At 39.0% G+C, this 19,467-nt stretch overlaps 2 protein-coding genes and 1 long non-coding RNA gene across 3 annotated transcripts; all 3 read right to left on the reverse strand.

The window, feature by feature from the left end:
- Window positions 1–12,444: 12,444 nt before the first annotated feature.
- Window positions 12,445–13,359, reverse strand: LOC138910207 (uncharacterized). Its single transcript, XM_070201431.1, has one exon. The coding sequence runs from the start codon at window positions 13,357–13,359 to the stop codon at window positions 12,445–12,447; it is 915 nt and encodes a 304-aa protein (XP_070057532.1).
- A 2,795-nt stretch (window positions 13,360–16,154) lies between these two features.
- On the reverse strand, window positions 16,155–17,800 carry LOC138909036 (uncharacterized). Its single transcript, XR_011415540.1, has 2 exons — window positions 17,050–17,800; window positions 16,155–16,622 (listed from the first exon to the last, which is right to left on the reverse strand). It is a non-coding gene; the product is annotated as an uncharacterized lncRNA (long non-coding RNA).
- On the reverse strand, window positions 17,799–18,305 carry LOC108946797 (putative F-box/FBD/LRR-repeat protein At1g78760). The gene has a single exon (XM_018774051.3). The coding sequence runs from the start codon at window positions 18,303–18,305 to the stop codon at window positions 17,799–17,801; it is 507 nt and encodes a 168-aa protein (XP_018629567.1).
- Window positions 18,306–19,467: the final 1,162 nt, after the last annotated feature.

Raw genomic sequence — 19,467 nt, forward strand, 5'->3', positions numbered from 1 at the left:
TCTTATCCATATAGCATGATCATATGAATTATTATTCAAAAAATTCTCATCTCAAAAAATAAATTATTCTTTTCCTTTTTTATACCTCTATACTGAAGTTATTTATTTATATATTTTTCCTCATTTTTTATAAATAATTACCTTAAAAATTTAAATTAAAAAAGAGTAACTAATTATTAACTAACCTAACTAATTTTATCCTAAAACTACTAGCCACTTATCATACTCCTAGGCTAGACTTCCTATCTATTGATAGTCTCCATGAAAGGCTTTAAGGAGATATAGTCTTTAAATATAGTTTTCACTCAGTGCCAAAGTTAAGGTTACTTTATTTATATAATTTCGAGAAATTTCAGCTGCACATCCATGTATTATCATCTAAACTAATGATTGATACTACTTAAAATCACAGACAAGCCGTGGATTTAAACCATTCAAGAACATTTACATCTAAGTTTTTCCACTAGACTTTTACCACTAAATCAAAACGATTCCTCTCGATTTTTCATAGCTCTAAGGAATTAGCTATAGATCAGATGACAGAAAATGCAAAGACATTCCGGTTGTTGCTAATTCTCAGAATGTGTTTGTTGTTGGCGATAACTGTGTTTTGTTCTCTTTCCTGGCATATTACTCTTCTAGAGGTTATACTTATGCGGACCAGAAGGTTCGTTTCATGGAGGGCGAGAAGGTTCTTCTTAGAGTTTTGCCCATGAAGGGTGTGATGAGGTATTAGAAGAAGGGCAAGTTGATCCCGATGTTTATTGGTCCTTTGAGGTATTGGAGAGAATTGACGAGGTTGCTTATAGACTTGCTTTTCCTCCTAGTCATATTCCATTACCCGCGAATGTGCCTACTTTCACACAAATACCAAATATTATTCCAGTTGTTGAAGAACACTTTGATAACACCGAACAATATTTGGATGAAAAGCTTCATGAAGAAATTAACTCACAAATATCTGACACAAATAAACCACAAAAAATGCCGTTAAGAAATTCTCAAAAAGTAAGAAAGTCGGCTATGTCAGATGATTACGTAGTTTATTTGCAAAAGTCAGATTTTGACATTGGTCTTAATAAGGATCCGATTTTATTCTCACAAGTTATTAAAAGTAACGAGTCTGACAAATGGACTGATGCCATAAAGACATAGTTAAGATCCATGGAATATAATAAAGTCTGGGATCTCGTTGAATTGCCAGAAAGTACTAAGAGAATCGGGTATAGATGGGTCTTTAAGACTAAACACGATTCAAAGGGCAATATTGAGCGATATAATGCCAGACTTGTTGCCAAGGGTTTTTCTTAGAAAGGAGGCATTGATTATAAAGAAACCTTTTCACCGGTCTTTAAGAAAGACTGGTTAAGAATTATTATGGCTTTGGTGACTCATTATGATTTAGAGTTACACTAAATGGATGTGAAAATTATCTTTCTTAATGAAAATATCGAGGAAGAAGTTTATATTGACCAACCAGAGGGTTATGAAACTAAAGGAAAAGGTCAAATGGTGTGTAAGCTGAAGAAATCAATATATGGACTCAAATAAGGCTCACGACAATAGTATATAAAGTTTAATGATACCATAACATCTTTTGAATTTATGGAAGATACCGTTGATCGGTGTATATGCCAAAAGATCAGTGGGTGCAAGTTTATATTCTTAGTTCTATATGTTGACGATATTCTACTTGCTGCTAATGATTTAGGCATATTGTGTGAGACTAAACTTTTTCTCTCTGAGAATATTGAAATTAAAGATATGGGTGAGACATCATATATGATAGGAATAGAAATATTCCGTAATAAATCATAAGGATTATTGGGATTGTCTCAGAAATGCTATACCAAAAGAGTTCTAGAGAGATTTAACATGAACAATTATTCAGTAGGAATTGTTCCAATTAAAAATGGGACAAATTTAGTCTCATGCAATACCCTAAGAATAATGTAGAACGAAAATAAATGGAATCAATTTCTTACTCCTCTATTGTTCGTAATCTGATGTATGCTCAGACTAGCACAAGACTGGATAATTAGTTTTGCGGTCGGAATGCTAGAAAGATATCAGAGTAACCTAGGAATTGATCACTAGAAAACTGCAAAGAAAGTCTTGAGGTACCTAAAAGAAACGAAGGATTACATGCTCATGTATAGGAAATCCAAGCTTTTAGAAGTTGTTGGATACTCGGATTCAAATTTCGCTGGATGTATTGACACTAGAAAGTCCACATTTGGTTAATTATTTTCCTATTAGCCGAAGGAGCAATATCGTGGAAGAGTGCCAAATAATTTGTAATTATTACATCCACGATGGAAGTAGAATTTGTGGTTGTCGACACCATTACCAAGCCACTGAAAATTTACTGTGATAATTCTGCAGCAATATTCTTCTCGAAGAATGATAAGTACTCCAAAGGCGCCAAACATATGGATTTAAAGTACTTTACTATCAAGGTGGAAATTCAGAAACAAATAGTGTCACTTGAGCATATTACAACCGATCTCATGATTGCAAATCCGTTAACAAAAGGTTTACAACCAAAGATATTTAAAGAACATGTACATAGAATGAGTTTTGATTGTATTTATGATGTTTTGACAATCTGAGCTCATTTATATGTTTATGATATACATTAGTGATTTCCTGTTTCTCGTAATGATGTACATATTATTGTTTTCAGATATTACAAGATAAGTCTCAATGAGACATTATAGCGGACCATAATATTTTATAGCTTATGGACCTGATACGATAAGTTGCTAATGTTGTAGTATATGAAAGGGAGTATGTAGACAAAATTATATGTATAACCGTCATAACTCACATTTAGCAGTTTGCCGTATTATGATATGTACGATGGACATCATAAAAGAGATTTGTTTATGCGCAACTAGTGTTTTATATTAAATATTAATGTTATGTGATTATTGGGTCAAGTGGGAGAATGTTAGATTTTTTCCTATTATGTGTATGGCCCAATATAATAAAGCTCGTAATTAATATTTAATAATAAATAAATCTCGTCCGTTCGATTGCTTACTTGATGGACATACCGGATTAAGTTAAAACCTCTACAAATTTTTTCTCTCCCCACCCATTAGAATTACCGTATTCTATTCTTTCTTTTCTATCACTAGAGATGGCGGTAACGAAAGTTAGGGCAAGGGGCGAGAAACCAATTTCAATTTGCACTTCGGCTTCGAGATGATGCCTTCCGCTTTAGGTATGTACTATGCATCATGTCTCTGTAAGATTATCATGTTCAAGATCCTGGTTGATTTATGGCATATCATAATTAATTGTATATACATTAAGTTTTAAGTTTACATGTTGTTTGCGATAATTGAGATTTGTTCCCTTTCCAGACAAAAGTGAAGAACAATATTACTCAGTAGAGGTTACAGTTGATCAAATGGATGTTGCAAAACCCAAGTCTTGTGACATTTGCAAGTTTTCAACTCCTAGCATAGTTTATTAAAGAAATGAAAGGTCTGTAAACCAATTTCTGATAGTTAGCTTGTTTGCACAAACTCAACTTTTGAAGATAATCGTGCACAAGTTTGATAATCATCAGGGCGCACTGCCACCACAACTAAGTCGAAAGTAAACGTAGCACTGACAAAGGAGGATACATTTACTAGCCTGCACAAGCCACAAGAGATTAAAATAGATCCCCAAATCCAATATTGTTATCAACGATGAACAAGTGCAGATAGACTGAGGCAATATTCGTCAATTTACTGCGGACAACTAACTGATTCCATTTATGGCTTTTGGGTCCAGAAATGCTGGGTTTGGTCTGTAGTATCATCATTAGCTAGTTTAATTAGCTTTGCTGATGTACACATCTAAAATATAAACTTTGTTACATACTGAGAGAGATGCAATATAACTCTTTTACATATTGCTGCTATCTTTGTGAAACATCCCTAAAAGAAACGAAGATTTTAATAAAGCTTTAGAGATTGTAGACTACGATCCGGGCACCAGAAGCCATTATAAAGCCACAACAAAGAGACTAAGAAGAATGAAAATTTAGCTTTATTTGCATCAGGTGAGGAAAGATGTCTTAACAATCAAACCTAAAGAAAATAGAGTCATGGTACACCTAGATCGGATTTGTGGCTTTCCCTTTGGGAATTTTCCCGACCACATTCAACCAGCATTATTCAACCATGACCCCATAATAGTCATTGGCTTTGAAGATTACTGCCGGCATGCCATTAATTCTTTTGCATGGGATTTTATCAAGGTCGTTCCACAAATTTTTACAACCCCTAGAGTAAGCTATTGGACCAACTCAAATCTGTACCTGATAAATGAAAATTCCAACCGCACTGTAAGCCTCGATCACAGTTGGTTACAGATCATTTGAGATAAATAAACAGTGCAAATCTCTTCCTTCCAAGAAATGCCTAAAATCTCCGCCATGGGCAAAGTTTGCAGAACATAACATTTCATGATCCTAATTATCAGAAAGAAGTGTCGCTTGTGGATCTGCCAATCTTGACAAATCTAGAGGGGGGAAGCCTAATAAGAAACTCTGAAACACGTGTAAAGCTCCACAATAAACCAAGCAACCATAGCATTTAGTATGTCATAAGGGTAAGATAACAGGAACAAATAGCTACTGATTAGTTTTACATAGACAAGTTCAAGATTTTCATCAGCAGTAATTAAAAAACTAAATACAAGGTAACATTTCTGGTGAACTGAACAAAAATCTACTTGCAACTTTTAGTCTACTTTCAATCTAATCATAGAAAGCTCACTCCTGGAAAACCATAATTACAGTATTTGTAGAGGATCTTGGGCAATCTAACAATTTCTCAGCCAGTCGAAACAAATATTGGGACGCCCAACAGCTCTCCCACTTTCTTCTCTTTGATATGATAACGAACTTCTCCAAAACCTTTGTGTTTTTCAACAAAAATTCAGAAAGTTTGAAAAGCCTGTCAAAGCAGTATTCCACATATCCTTCAAGTATGTTAAAGAGATTACAATCTTAACATTCTTGAGGTTAGGAAACTCAAAGCTTGAGCCCAACTCTGCAAATCAATAGATTCCCCCTTGGCCAAATATCTTGACTCAAAATGGCAGCGGAAACCATTAAACTGGAGACAAAGAATATAATCAGGACCAAATGCAGGTGAGCCTAATAAATTGCAGAAACTGACAAAAAATGATTTCATAGTAGAAAGATCTGGTAGAAAAAAGAATTCGGAATCAATGAATCTTAATGGTACTTGGGGAATGATTCATATGGCTATTCCTATGATAAAAATTCATGGTATAGGTAACCCAAGCAAGGATTGATCGCGCAACAATCCTTTTCGTTCCGGAGCTCATTTGCCACGAAGAAAGAAACAACACCAACCATATTAAAATGTAGCTTTACTGTGACAAAGCGAAGCTTCTCACTGATAATTAAAGATAGGTTTCTCTTAACCTACGTCCTACTGTAATAGGTTAACACCCTCCCTATTTTTTATTTCTTTAGTACCCTTGCGGTTCTTATTGACACTTCATTGTGGTTCTTATTGACACTTCATTATCTAAGGAACTTTATTGGTCTTCTCCACAAAAAAGTCTAAGTACCAAATAATTTCTCTTCCTCTGTAATCCACGCCATTCCATCCCCTTACTCTTCACCAAAGAATCCCCCTTCCCGTTCATTTTCCGGCAACTGGTTCTCTCTATTTTTTTGTCCAACGTACATTTCCTCCTGCAGACTGCTTGGCGAACATACGGCTATCAATAAAGTCAAAACATATTCTCTTGTGCATGGATCCAAATCTCTGTTTCTGCTTTATCTCTAGAATTAGACTCTCAAGTGGACTGTAATGAATAAGGATAATCCAATCCCCAGCCTTCGGAAGGATAAAAGATGATTGATTCTCTTCCTTTGAAACTTGAAATTGCAAGGAATTTCTTGGACTTTCATTAATCAACAAATTGACTTTGCTGATTTTGTGTGTCAAAATCATTTAGTAAAGCATATATAGAACCCCAGTAACCACAAACAGCATGTATCAGAAGGTGGGGAGAGTTTGATTTGGACCACAAACTCTTGGTTCCACCTTGAAGCATAACCGAGTTGAACAATAGACAGCATTATTCTCACAGCGATCTTGTATTCTTGGGGCTTGGGTGACTTACAGGGAAAATGAAAGTGAAAAGGGGAGGGCTTCCAAAGGAACAGTGGAGAAGAATTAAATTGGGTTATGATTTCAGGGTAGAACACAAAATATCCCCCAATATTTGAAGAAATAGCAAGGGCATTTGGAGGGGGGGGGGGGACGGTACTGACGTACTACTCTTTAGCTAAATCAATTAAAGACATTTTTGCACTCTCCTTCGGAAACAACTTCTCAGGGAGGGGAGAGGAGAGAAAAAGCCCAAAATACTTTTCTTTGTGGAGAGGCTTAAAATGATCCTTTATATATGACCTGAACTCCTAGAGCACAAATAGTCCCTTATGTTTACAAAAATGGAGCACATACGGTAGTGTCTAACAGAAACCGTGTAATAATAACGGCAGTTAGTTACTGTGATCTCTTCCAAATTCAGGAGAAAAAAAACTCCTCTCTTTCTGCTAAGAGAAACCAGCTTCATGAAAAAATCCCTTCACCCTGTTTCTGCTAATAGAGATAGCTTGTTAGCCCTAAATTTTGAAACGTGACGGATGCCGACCAGAACCAATGTCAAGGGCTTGTACATTGCCCTTTGGCATGGGTTCGTGTGGGTTTGACAAGCAATATACGGAGCTGGGAGTGTGCTTAAGTCAGTGCACGGACTTGGGCAGGTCAGCTAGGCAAGGTTCCTCGAGTGATGGCAAGGCGGCCTTGGATGTGGGCGACGACGATGGCAATGACAGACGCATGGCATTTGGCCAATGCATGCATACGGATCAGTGGGACGGCAAGGTTATGACGAAGACATTGTCATAAGCTAATGTGCGAGGCATGGTCAAATGACAAGCCAAGGCAAGTTAAAGACAAAGTGTGGGCAAAGCTGTATGCAAGACATATTACAGTGGGTTAAAGTGCTAATGGTGGGACCATTTCGTGAGAAGTGCTCCACCAAACATGGCTAAGTGCTGAAGAGGGACCATTTCGTGGGAAGTGCTCCATTCCATGGCCAAGTGCTTGACAAGTGACAATCACTATGACGTAATTGCCCCTTGTAATCTACCAGTGGCAGCCCCTATATATAGGTGTTGTATTTCGTTGGCTTGGGAGGAAGTCAGTTGTGAGCCTTACAACGGAGAGTCCTTTGTATATTCTGCGAGAATAATAAAAGGTTGGGTGTTTACCCGTAATTGTGTTATTTCCGTTTCAGAAGTCTGAAATAATTCTAAGTCCTAAACAGTGAGTGGAAAGTAAGGCTGAGTAGCTTGAGTGTTAGGTTGCTGCCGCGCAGTGCCATTTGCGAAAAATTGGCCCAGTAACAACTTGTATCAGAGCTTTGCTCGTGATTTTGAATCATGGCTGGTGGATCCAATGCAAACTTGCGTGAGCGTGTGCAAAAGTTGGAGGCACTGATGGGTGTGACTGACGACCCTTTGGATTTGGACGATCTAATTACTGAGATCTATTGTCTAAAGAATGGATTGAATCAGTTTCGTGAAACTATTCAACAAACGTGTGAGGCCACGAATGTTCAAGTTGAAGATATGAAAAAGGGGAATGAAACTCTTAACTTGGAAATTGTTGTTCTTCGAAGGACTTTGGTTGCTCCTGGACAAGGCAGTGAAGAACGTTCTAAGGTAAAGATCCCAGAACCGAATGCGTTTGGTGGAGCGCGTAGTGCTAAAGAGCTGGAGAACTTTCTATGGGATATAGAGCAATATTTCGTTACTACCAAGATTCCAAACGGGGAGAAAGTAACCATAACTATGGTAGAGAACTCGCATGGCCGACGACAAAAGTGCGGGCAGGCCCAAGATCGATGCGTGGGAGAAACTCCGGAAAGAAATGAAGGACCATTTCTTACCTAGCAACGCGTCTTGGCTAGTTAGGGACCGCTTGAAACGTCTGCGGCAAACCGGAATAGTTCGTGATTATATTAAGGAATTCACTTCCTTAATGCTGGATATCCAGAACATTTCGGAGCAGGACAAGTTGCATAATTTTATTTCTAGAATGCAAGCGTGGGCACAGAACGAACTCAGGAGGCAGAACGTGAAGGACCTCCCGAGTGCGATTGCTGCAGCAAATTCATTGGTGGATTACCGCAGTACTCGAAGTCTTTCTGAAATTCCTTCTACTTCAAAACCTAAGAAAAAAGTAGAGAAGAAAGGGGAATGGAGGAAGGAAGTCCGAAAAGAATTCGTGGAAAAGGGCAAGGCTATTGCTGACAGATCTGTTAGAAATAGAGGCAATGCCAACAAAAAGGGCAATGGTTGCTGGACTTGCGGTGGATCTCATATTGCAAAAAACTGCCCAAATCGGGCGAGTTAATGCTTTGCATGCAACAGAAAATAATTGGGAAGGAGAAGGTAGAGAAGTTGCTGCCTTGGTGAACCCTTTGCAACTGTTGAATGTCATCTCGTTGCTTAATGCTACAAGCAACGAGACCAACCCTCATTATTTACTGATGCACGTTGAAATGAAAATCGGAGAAAAGGGTGTGATAGCAATGGTAGATACTGGAGCTACTCACACCTTTGTCTCGGCGAAATTGGTGCATAAGTACGGGTTGAATGTGAACAAGTGTCCCTCTTACATGCAGACTGTGAATGCTAAAGCCCAAGCCATTGTGGGTATGGCTTGCAATGTTCCTATGTCAGTTGGGAATTGGAAGGGGAAAGCTAATTTGATGGTGATTCCACTAGAGAACTTTGAGATGATCCTTGGAATCGACTTTATGCGTAAAAATCGCTTTGTTCCAATGCCTCACTTGGACGGAGTGATGATTATGCATGAAATGACTCTTGGTTTTGTTCCAAGCTGATCATCCTTATGGGAAAGAAGAAACTCAACGAAAGGCTTCGTTAGTTTCTGCCATGATGGTAGAAAAAGGTCTGAAGAAGGGGAAATGAAACTTTTCTTGCTGCAATGGTTGAGGTGAAGCCTGATGTGAAGTTTGAAGTGTCGGACTGTGTCGCTCCAATATTGAGCGATTTTGCTGATGTGATGCCACTAGAATTGCCTAAGAATTTACCACCACGGAGGACTATTGATCACAAGATAGAGTTGTTGTCGGGTTCAATGCCCCTGCTCAACCTCCTTATCGGATGGCGCCAAAAGAGTTCGCTGAATTGCGGAAACAATTGAACGAGTTGCTCGATGCGAGATTGATTCAGCCATCAAAAGCTCTGTTTGGTGCACCTGTTTTATTTCAAAAGAAACAGGACGGAACGCTTCAGATGTGGGGCGTTGAATAAAATGACTGTGAAAAACAAATATCCAGTTCCGTTGGTGCAAGACTTGTTGGACAGGTTAAGCAAGGATTGTTGGTTCACAAAACTTGACTTAAGGTCTGGTTATTGGCAGGTACAGATAACTGAAGGTGATAAGTCTAAAACTACATGTGTTACGAGGTATGGCTCATATGAATTCCTTTTTATGCCGTTCGGGTTGACAAATGCCACTGCTAGTTTTTGCAACCTGATGAATGATGTGTTGTATGAGTACTTGGATGACTTTGTTGTTGTCTATTTAGATGACATTGTTATCTATAGTCGGACCTTAGATGAACATATCTCACACTTAAGAAGGTTGTTGTCTCGTTTAAGGGAGTACCAAGTTAGCTTTCCCCCCCTAATGTTCAAAGGGCAATGTACAAGCCCTTGACATTGGTTTTGTTCGGCATCCGTCAAGTCTCAACATTAGGGGCTAACAAACCACCCCCACTAGTTGAACTCGACGTCCTCGTCGAGGCTAACTTCAAGTAGTCCTCTACTTGCTGTTCATATTACCACAATGAAGCACCCTTTTCCCAAGTCGCATCTGTCTCGGGCTTTCCTTTCCATTGAATCAAGAATTCCGTTTTCCTATTCTTCTTATGCATCCCAAGAACCCGGTGGTCAAGAACTTTCTCAATTTTTTCCTAAAGTTGAGTGCGCATCTAAGGAGGAGCTCTCTTTGTTTTGTGTCTGCCCAGATCTTCAGGATCTTCAACATAAGGCTTTAAAAAACTCACATGGAAAGTCGGATGTATTTTCATTCTTTCATGCAACGTCAGTCGGTAAGAAACTTCAATACTTTTGCAGCAACTTCAAAATGACCATCATACCTTGAAACCAAGGCTCTATGCCTAACTCGGCTGTCAATCTTTTTCCAAATCTGTGGAGTAAGCTTTAACAGCACCTTGTCACCCACTTTGAACTCCAAGGGACGCCTATTTTTGTCAGCATATTTCTTCATTCTTCTCTGAGCCTTTGCCAAGCTATCTGTCGCTTTTTTTATCATAGCTTGTCTATCCCAACCATAGCGGTAAGCAGCTGGACATTTACCCCTTTGTTGTGCAATCGCCGCTGGTCGTGCAGGCTGCTTCCCCAATACAATCTCAAACGGACGCCGTCACGAACTGCCTCAAATATTCTTCCAACAGATGGTTAATTCTCTCGGTTTGGCCATCAATTTGGGGATGATTCGTCGTTGAAAACTTCAAGTTCGTACCCATCAAGTTGAACAAATGAGTCCAAAACTGGCCTGTAAATCGAGCATCCATGTCACTAATAACGTCATTTGGCATTCTGAAATATTTAACCACATTCTTGAAGAATAATTCAGCAGTAACTTTTGAAGGACATTCTGTAGGGGCAGCAATAAAAATAGCATATTTAGAAAACCTGTCAACCACGACCACGATCGACGATAATACATTGACCTTAGGGAACCCACTGATAAAGTCCATCGAAACAGATTACCATGGTTCTTTTGGAATAGGCAGAGGTTGTAGCAAACCCTCCTCCTTCTTCCGCACAATTTTATCAAGTTGACACACAAGGCAACTCTTTACATAGGCTTCCACATCAAGCTCCATCTTGGGCCAAAAGTAGTATCGGGACAATAGAGCCATCATCCTTTCAATTCCTGGATGACCAGCCCATAGAGTATCATGCGTCTCTTTTAACAGTTCACGACGTACCCCATCACCAAGTGGCACTACGATTCTCCCCCCTTTGAAATAGAGGAGATCGTCCACGATCCAGTACCGCCTTATCGTCCCTTCCCTCACATGATTCATTGTTTTGATGTACAATGGATCATTAGCAGCACACGACTTGATTTTATCAAGAAAATCAGATTAAAATCGAGTAATAGAATAAACAACAGCAAATACCTCATTTCGGCTTAATGCATCGGCAACTTAGTTGTGTCTTCCTGGCTTATGCTCCCAAATAAAATCATATTCTGCCAAAAATTCTTGCCAACGTGCCTGCTTCGAACTTAGCTTTTTCACCGTCTTGAAAAATGTCTTGGCCACATTATCCGTTCTCACAAAAAATCTAGTTCCCAGCAAATACACCCGCCAAATCTGCAAGCAGTGGATCACAGCAACCATTTCCTTTTCATGAGTCGAACATCTTTGCTCAGCTTCATTCAACTTCCTGCTTTCAAACGCCACTGGGTGGTCGTCTTGTACCAATACACCTCCAATAGCCTTGTCGGAAGCATCATTATGAACTTCAAAGGGTAGTTCGAAATCTGGAAGCTGCAAGATAGGTTTTGAGGCTATGACTTCCTTCAACATGTCAAATGCACCACTGCATTTGTCAGTCGACGCCCACCTAGCATTCTTCTTCAACAAATCAGTCAATGGAGCAGCTTTCTTTGAATAGCCCGCAATGAATTTTCGATAATAATTTGCTAACCCAAGGAAAGATCTCAACTCTTTCACAGAATTAGGCGCCTGCCACTCCACAATGACCTGCACCTTATTTGGGTCCATCCACACTTGTTTCTGGCTCACCAAGTGCCCAAGAAATTTGATCTCCTGTCTAGCAAACTCACACTTTTCCATTTTCACATAAAGTTGGTACTCCCTTAAACGAGACAGCACCCTTCTTAAGTGTGAGATATGTTCATAAGGTCTGACTATAATGTCGTCTAACTAGACAACAACAAAGTCATCCAAGTACTCATACAATACATCATTCATCAGGTTGCAAAAAGTAAAAGGGGCATTTGTCAACCCGAACGGCATAACAAGGAATTCATATGAGTCATACCTCATAACACATGTAGTTTTAGACTCATCACCTTCAGCTATCCGTACCTGCCAATAACCAGACCTTAAGTCAAGTTTTGTGAACCAACAAGCCTTGCTTAACCTGTCCAACAAGTCTTGCACCAACGGAACTGGATATTTGTTTTTCACAATCACTTTGTTCAACGCCCTATAATCAACACACATCCGAAGCGTTCCGACCTGTTTCTTTTGAAATAAAAGAGGTGCACCAAACGGAGCTTTTGATGGCTGAATCAATCACGCATCGAGCAACTCGTTCAATTGTTTCCGCAATTCAGTCAACTCTTTTGGTGCCATCTGATAAGGAGGTTGAGCAGGGGGCATTGAACCCAACAGCAACTCTATCTTGTGATCAATAATCCTCTGTGGTGGTAAATTTTTAGGCAATTCTAGTGGCATCACATCAGCAAAATCGCTCAATATTGGAGCGACACAGTCCGGCACTTCAACCTTCACATCAGACTTCACCTCAACCATTGCAGCAAGGAAAGTCTCATCTCCCCTTTTCAGACCTTTTTCGACCATCATGGCAAAAACTAATGAAGCTTTTCGTTGAGTTTCTTCTTTCCCACAAGGATGAACAGCTTTCACAAAACCAGGAGCCATTTCATGCATAATCATCACTCCGTCCAAGTGAAACATTGGAACAAAGCAATTTTTCCGCATAAAGTCGATTCCAAGGATCATCTCAAAGTCCTCTAGTGGAATCACCATCAAATTAGCTTTCCCCTTCCAATTCCCAACTGACATAGGAACATTGCAAGCCATACCCACAATGGCTTGGGCTTTAGCATTCACAGTCTGCATGTAAGAGGGACACTTGTTCACATTCAACCCGTACTTATGCACCAATTTCGCCGAGACAAAGGTGTGAGTAGCTCCAGTATCTACCATTGCTATCACACCCTTTTCTCCGATTTTCATTTCAACGTGCATCGGTAAATAATGAGGGTTGGTCTCGTTGCTTGTAGCATTAAGCAACGAGATGGCATTCAACAGTTGCAAAGGGTTCACCAAGGCAGCAACTTCTCTACCTTCTCCTTCCCAATTATTTTCTGTTGCATGCAAAGCATTAACTCGCCCGATTTGGGCAGTTTTTTGCAATATGAGATCCACCGCAAGTCCAGCAACCATTGCCCTTTTTGTTGGCATTGCCTCTATTTCTAACAGATCTGTCAGCAATAGCCTTGCCCTTTTCCACGAATTCTTTCGAACTTCCTCGATTCCCCTTTCTTCTCTACCTTTTTCTTAGGTTTTGAAGTAGAAGAAATTTCAGAAAGACTTCGGGTACTGCGGTAATCCACCAATGAATCTGCTGCAGTAATCGCACTCGGGAGGTCCTTCACGTTCTGCCTCCTGAGTTCGTTCTGTGCCCACGCTTGCATTCCAGAAATAAAATTATGCAACTTGTCCTCCTCCGACATGTTATGGATATCCAGCATTAAGGAAGTGAATTCCTTAATATAATCACGAACTATTCCGGTTTGCCGCAGACGTTTCAAGCAGTCCCTAGCAAGCTAAGACGGGTTGCTAGGTAAGAACTGGTCCTTCATTTCTTTCCGGAGTTTCTCCCACGCATCGATCTTGGGCCTGCCCGCACTTTCGTCGTCGACCATGCGAGTTCTCCACCATAATTTTGCATCTCCCGTTAGGTACATGCTTGTTATGGTTACTTTCTCCCCGTTTGGAATCTTGGCAGCAACGAAATATTGCTCCATATCCCATAGAAAGTTCTCTGGCTCTTTAGCACTACGCGCTACACCAAACGCCTTCGGTTCTGGGATCTTTACCTTAGAACGTTCTTCACTGCCTCGGCCAGGATCAGCCAAAGTCCATCGAAGAACAGCAATTTCCAAGTTAAGAGTTTCATTCTCGTTTTTCAGATCTTCAACTTGAACATTCGTGGCCTCACACGTTTGTTGAATAGTTTCACGAAACTAATTCAATCCATCCTTTAGACGATAGATCTCAGTAATTAGATCGTCCAAATCCAAATGGTCGTCAGGCACACCCATCAGTGCATCCAACCTTTGCACATGCTCACGCAAGTCTGCATTGGATCCACCAGCCATGATCCAAAATCACGAGCAAAGCTCTGATACCAGTTGTTACAGGGACAATTTTTCGCAAATGGCACTGCACGGCAGCAGCCTAACACTCAAGCTACTCAGTCTTACTTTTTCCTCACTGTTTAGGACTTAAAATTATTTCAGACTTCTGAAACGGAAGCAATACAATTACGGGTAAACACCCAACCTTTTATTATTCTCGAAGTATATACAAAGGACTCTCCGTTGGAAGGCTCACTATTGACTTCCTCCCAAGCCAACGAAATACAACACCTATATATAGGGGTTGCCACTGGCAGATTACAAGGGGCAATTTATAAAGGGGCAATTACATCATAGTGCTTGTCACATGTCAAGCACTATGAACAAGCACTTAGCCATGTAATGAAGCACTTCTCACGAAATGGTCCCTCTTCAGCACTTAGCCATGTTTGGTGGAGCACTTAGCCATGTTTGGTGGAGCACTTCCCACGAAATGGTCCCACCATTAGCACTTTAACCCACTGTAACATATCTTGCACACAGCTTTGCCCACACTTTGTCTTTAACTTGCCTTGTCATTTGACCATGCCTCGCACATTAGCGTATGACAATGCCTTCGTCACAGCCTTGTCGTCCCACTGATCCGTACGCATGCATTGGCCAAATGCCATGTGTTTGCCATCGTCGTCGCCCACATCAAAGGTTGCCTTGCCATCACTCAAGGAACCTTGCCTAGCTGACCTGCCCAAGTCCGTGCACTGACTTAAGCACACTCTCAGCTCCGTACATTGCTTGTCAAACCCACACGAACCCATACCAAAGGGCAATGTACAAGCCCTTGACATTGGTTCTGCCCGGCATCCATCACGTCTCAACATTAGGGGCTAACAAACTGCAAGAAGCCAAGAATGAAATCATGGTACCCCCACAACATGGATTCAAATTTCATAGTCTAAGATAAGTTCATAACAGAAAATTTGAGCATTCCAATCTTTCAATCGTCAACCTATTTGACGAAAAACCATGGCAATCAAATACCCAATATATTCCTCAACTTTTTTCTTGTAATTTTTGTATGTGTTTTTGCGAGTTTATCACATGGTGTCCATTTTGATCAAGATCCGCTAGGAGCTATTGTCAATGGTGCTAATGGTACAGCGATCTGGGTGATTCTTTTTTCTTGCCATGTATCTGAAAATTGTGCCATGCCAAGCATTTTTGGTGTCAGATTTACGCCAACAAACACAACTTGATATATCCTGCTACAAAGAACTTTATAGGTGATCTACAGTGGCTTTGTATGGTCTTAACTAACTAGCCAGAACGATCAACAGTGGCTTTGTGTGGTCTTAAACTAACTACCCAGAACTTATGGAAAGTTTCAATCTAACTAAAAACAGGAGCTTGGAGTTTTGCTAAAGCTTGGATGCTATTTAAACACCATTATCACATTGGCAAAATTTCCACTCATCTTGTGGTTCAAACCCTCTTATCTCTCTACTCCTTCCTTTAACAACCTGTCTTGCTGTCATAACTTGATCGACCGCAAGTCCACCAGCAACATGTCTTTGTACTTGAAGAATTTCTCAGCGTCCGGGAAGAAGATCAACGAGACATTAAAGCACTCTTTAAATCCATTTTAAATTCTGATGCCATTCTAACAAAGTAAAAAAACAATTTTTTATTCAATAATCAAGAAGGATTAAATTTATTGTGTATGTTTTTTTTAAAACGAAAAAATTTATTGTAGTTGTTTCTGGTGTAAAACTTGCAGGTGTGGTGTATTTTTGGGTATGTTCGAATTATATATGGTTTCTATCGCTAGTGCATTGCATATTATTACTACTTAGTTGATCCAGATAAATGAAAATAGAAAATCAGGGAATAGAAGGGGTATGTTCTTCAAGGGTAAGGGATTCATTCTATCATCTTTTCAGTTAAGGATATTTTTGTGATACACATGTGACCAACTACCATCATAGGAGTATTAAACAGTTTGTGTAACAGAATACTAAAAGGACTCCATTCTTGTAAACTTTGGAGTTTAGGGACTATTTGTGCTCGAGTTATATACAAGGGGCCATTTTAAGTCTACTCACAAAGATAAGGGACTATGTCGGGTATTTTCTCGGGAGAGGGTGTTAAACCTTCATAAAATGAACAGAGTAAGAAGAGAGGATGTTCCAGGAAAGTTATCTTAGCAGTAGCAAAGTCTATGTAGAGTGTCTCCATATGATGCAAGGCTCGTAAAAGGCCAGCTACTCCAAACAAATTAAACTTTTCCAAACGCTACTCCTCTAGCGTTAGATATTTGCATTTCGGTTCGGGAATCTGTACTCCTTTGAACTGCAACATGCACATGACCTGGTGCAGTAATCCCAATGAAACTAGTAATGAATGGAGAAAGCAACAGCAGCAAAAAGAAAGTACTCCACCGCAGCGAGACAGTGTTGTGATGAATCAAACCATCTAAACATTTTTTTCTACCACTCTGCTTGTTTCTTGATCAAACAAAACAAAAAAATCTAAATACTTTAAGCTACATCAATGTACAAAAATTCTGGTTTCTAGATTATATCATTTGGAGGAATGATAGAAGAAATAACAGGCTTCTAAAAGTTGACAAACGGATTGCGAAAAGTCTCACAAGGCCACAAGTTTATGTAGTTGATCTTGTTGTGTTTGTGAAATTTATGCAGATGTTCTCAATTGTATAATGTTTTATATTCTGCAAGTGTCTACGGAGTAATTATCAATGAGAGAAAACAAAGACTTTTGAGTTAGAACAAACCTCTATAAACCAATTTCCTATTGTTAGCTCGGTTGCACAACTCAATTTTTGAAGATAATCTTGGACGATTGTCCCAAAGACGTGATGTGAATCACGACAACTGTCTTCCTCATCATCATATTGTTCACCATGATCACCCGGATCGTCTTTGATACAGTGAGTGTGGAAAGTAAGAATAGCAGTAACCAAGGAGGACACATCTACAAGCCTACATTTGAGATACAACAACAACCTCTTTGATACAGCGAGTGTGGAAAGTAAGAATAGCAGTAACCAAGGAGGACACATCTACAAGCCTACATTTGAGATACAACAACAACCCAATAGAATAACACTAGCGGGTCTGGCGAGGGTAGAGTGTACGCAGACCTTACCCCTACGCCGAAGGGAAAGAGAGGTTGTTTCCGGGAGACCCTTGGCTCATAGACAATAGAACAAGCCTACATTTGAGATGAACTCCTGAAATCTCCAAATGTTGAAGATACGGGGCCACAATTTCCAGCGATTCATCACTGTCAAGACTAGGAAATAAAAAACATTACAAATTCAGTCTCTTCAACTTTAAAGAATTAATGTCCACACGAAGAAATCCCCCAACTGAAATTCCATAGTTTCTAAAGCAGGATAACCTGACACTAAGTTCAAGATATCCTCATCGGATAACACCAAATACTCCAACTTTATGCTCTTTAGAGACTTCCACTGAATGGCCGCTCCAGAATCAAAGCAATAAAATTTCAAATGTAATGTTACCAAGAGGAACAGGTGTAGAAAGATTCAGGCAATGTGCAACCGTTCCTATTAGAACTTGACCAGTATACAAAATCTTCCACTTTATTTTCAACAGCAAAACTAAGCCATCGGCTCATATGCGACTTGTATGGAGACAGGCGAATGCAGTCGAGCTTTAATCTTTTTATTTTGGAAGAAACAAAATGAGCTAACACATAGTCAACAAAGGATACGAAGTAGTTTGTTTTCCGGTAACTTGTACGAGTGAAATTGAGGTTATCAACTGAAGCCCAGAGGTAGCGCCACCTTTTAGAGAGAATACAGGTTTTGAATGCATCCTTTGCCGTAGGCAAAAGAGAGAGTATTTGAACTAGCACTGAGTCCGGCAACTGACTAATTCGATCTAGGGTTTTGGTCACGCTCAACTTCTGTTTCTTCAAAGATGGATGATTTATCAAATTACTACTACTACTGCTGCTACTTGTAAAGCCGTCATTTTGGCTGGAGTCGCCGGAAGAAGCCATGATTTAATTTTGGAACCAAAAGGGTTTGGAATCGTCTCTCACTCAACACTTTGTGATCTTTGTTTTTGTCTTTTAAATACTTGGGCATAATTAGATTTAGGGGTTTTTACGCTTCCGTTTGGTCGGTTTTTTATTAAAATCAAAATCAAACCAATTTAATCAGTTTTTAAAATTTTAAAACCAAAATCAAATCAAATTAAATATAAATTATCGGTTTGGTTGTTGTTAGTTTGGTTCGGATTTTCGGTTCTTAGTAAGCTAATGATAGGTCGATAATAGTAAAACAACACTATACAATAATATTTTAAGTATTACTAGACCATAAATTCAAATACCTACGGTGATAGTTCTTTTAACTATTTATATTTAAAACTGTAGCATATAATATAAAGCAGAGTATTAAAATTATAGCAATAATATAAGATAGAAAATTGTACCGGGTGAACTAAGTTGTAGTACATGATAGAATCAAAAGAACAAACCAAAATAAAGGTTCCAAAGTACAAACATCACTTTGTTGAATCAATGATAAAGTATTCATTGTAACAAATTAGAATCTTACGTTCATAAAAATCCTCTCAAACTTTAGCCCGTAATCTTACAACTTGAGTAGCTTTTTTTTGACTTTTGTGATAATTTATTTTGTAACTCTTCTGTTAGGCAAAAGTAGATATGTAGGGTTAGAGAATTTGAGTCTCTTAAGGAAAAGAAATTGGCCAATTTCTATTACTTTGGGCTTAGGGAATCTTTTAAGATATAAGTAGTATAAACCAAAATCTATATATGATAATTAAAATACAGAAAATATTTAAAATTATTTACAAAAAGATATGATACTTTATATAAATAGTTATCAAATTTTATATATAATTTATCAGTTTGGTTTGGTTTATTTTTCGGTTTTTATAATAGAACCAAAACCAAATCAGATATTATCGATTTTTAAAATTTAAAATCAAAACAATACAAATCAAGAAAAATATCGGTTTGCTTAATCGGTTTTCGATTTGAATCGATTTTTTGTCAAGCCATGAACAACCCTAATTAGATTTGAACAGAGAAACTGAATAAATACATTGACCATCATATTTGCAAGACAATTCGGCATAAATATTATACTGGACAAATTCTTAAAATATATCAAATGGCAAATGGAGTAACT

This window comes from Nicotiana tomentosiformis, chromosome 4, assembly GCF_000390325.3.
Source record: "Nicotiana tomentosiformis chromosome 4, ASM39032v3, whole genome shotgun sequence".
Taxonomy (NCBI): domain Eukaryota; kingdom Viridiplantae; phylum Streptophyta; class Magnoliopsida; order Solanales; family Solanaceae; genus Nicotiana; species Nicotiana tomentosiformis.

Coding starts and splice junctions, on each gene's coding strand:
- LOC138910207 (XM_070201431.1), bottom strand. CDS start 13,359: ATGCCAACAAAAAGGGCAATGGTTGCTGGACTTGCGGTGGATCTCATA.
- LOC108946797 (XM_018774051.3), bottom strand. CDS start 18,305: ATGGCTTCTTCCGGCGACTCCAGCCAAAATGACGGCTTTACAAGTAGC.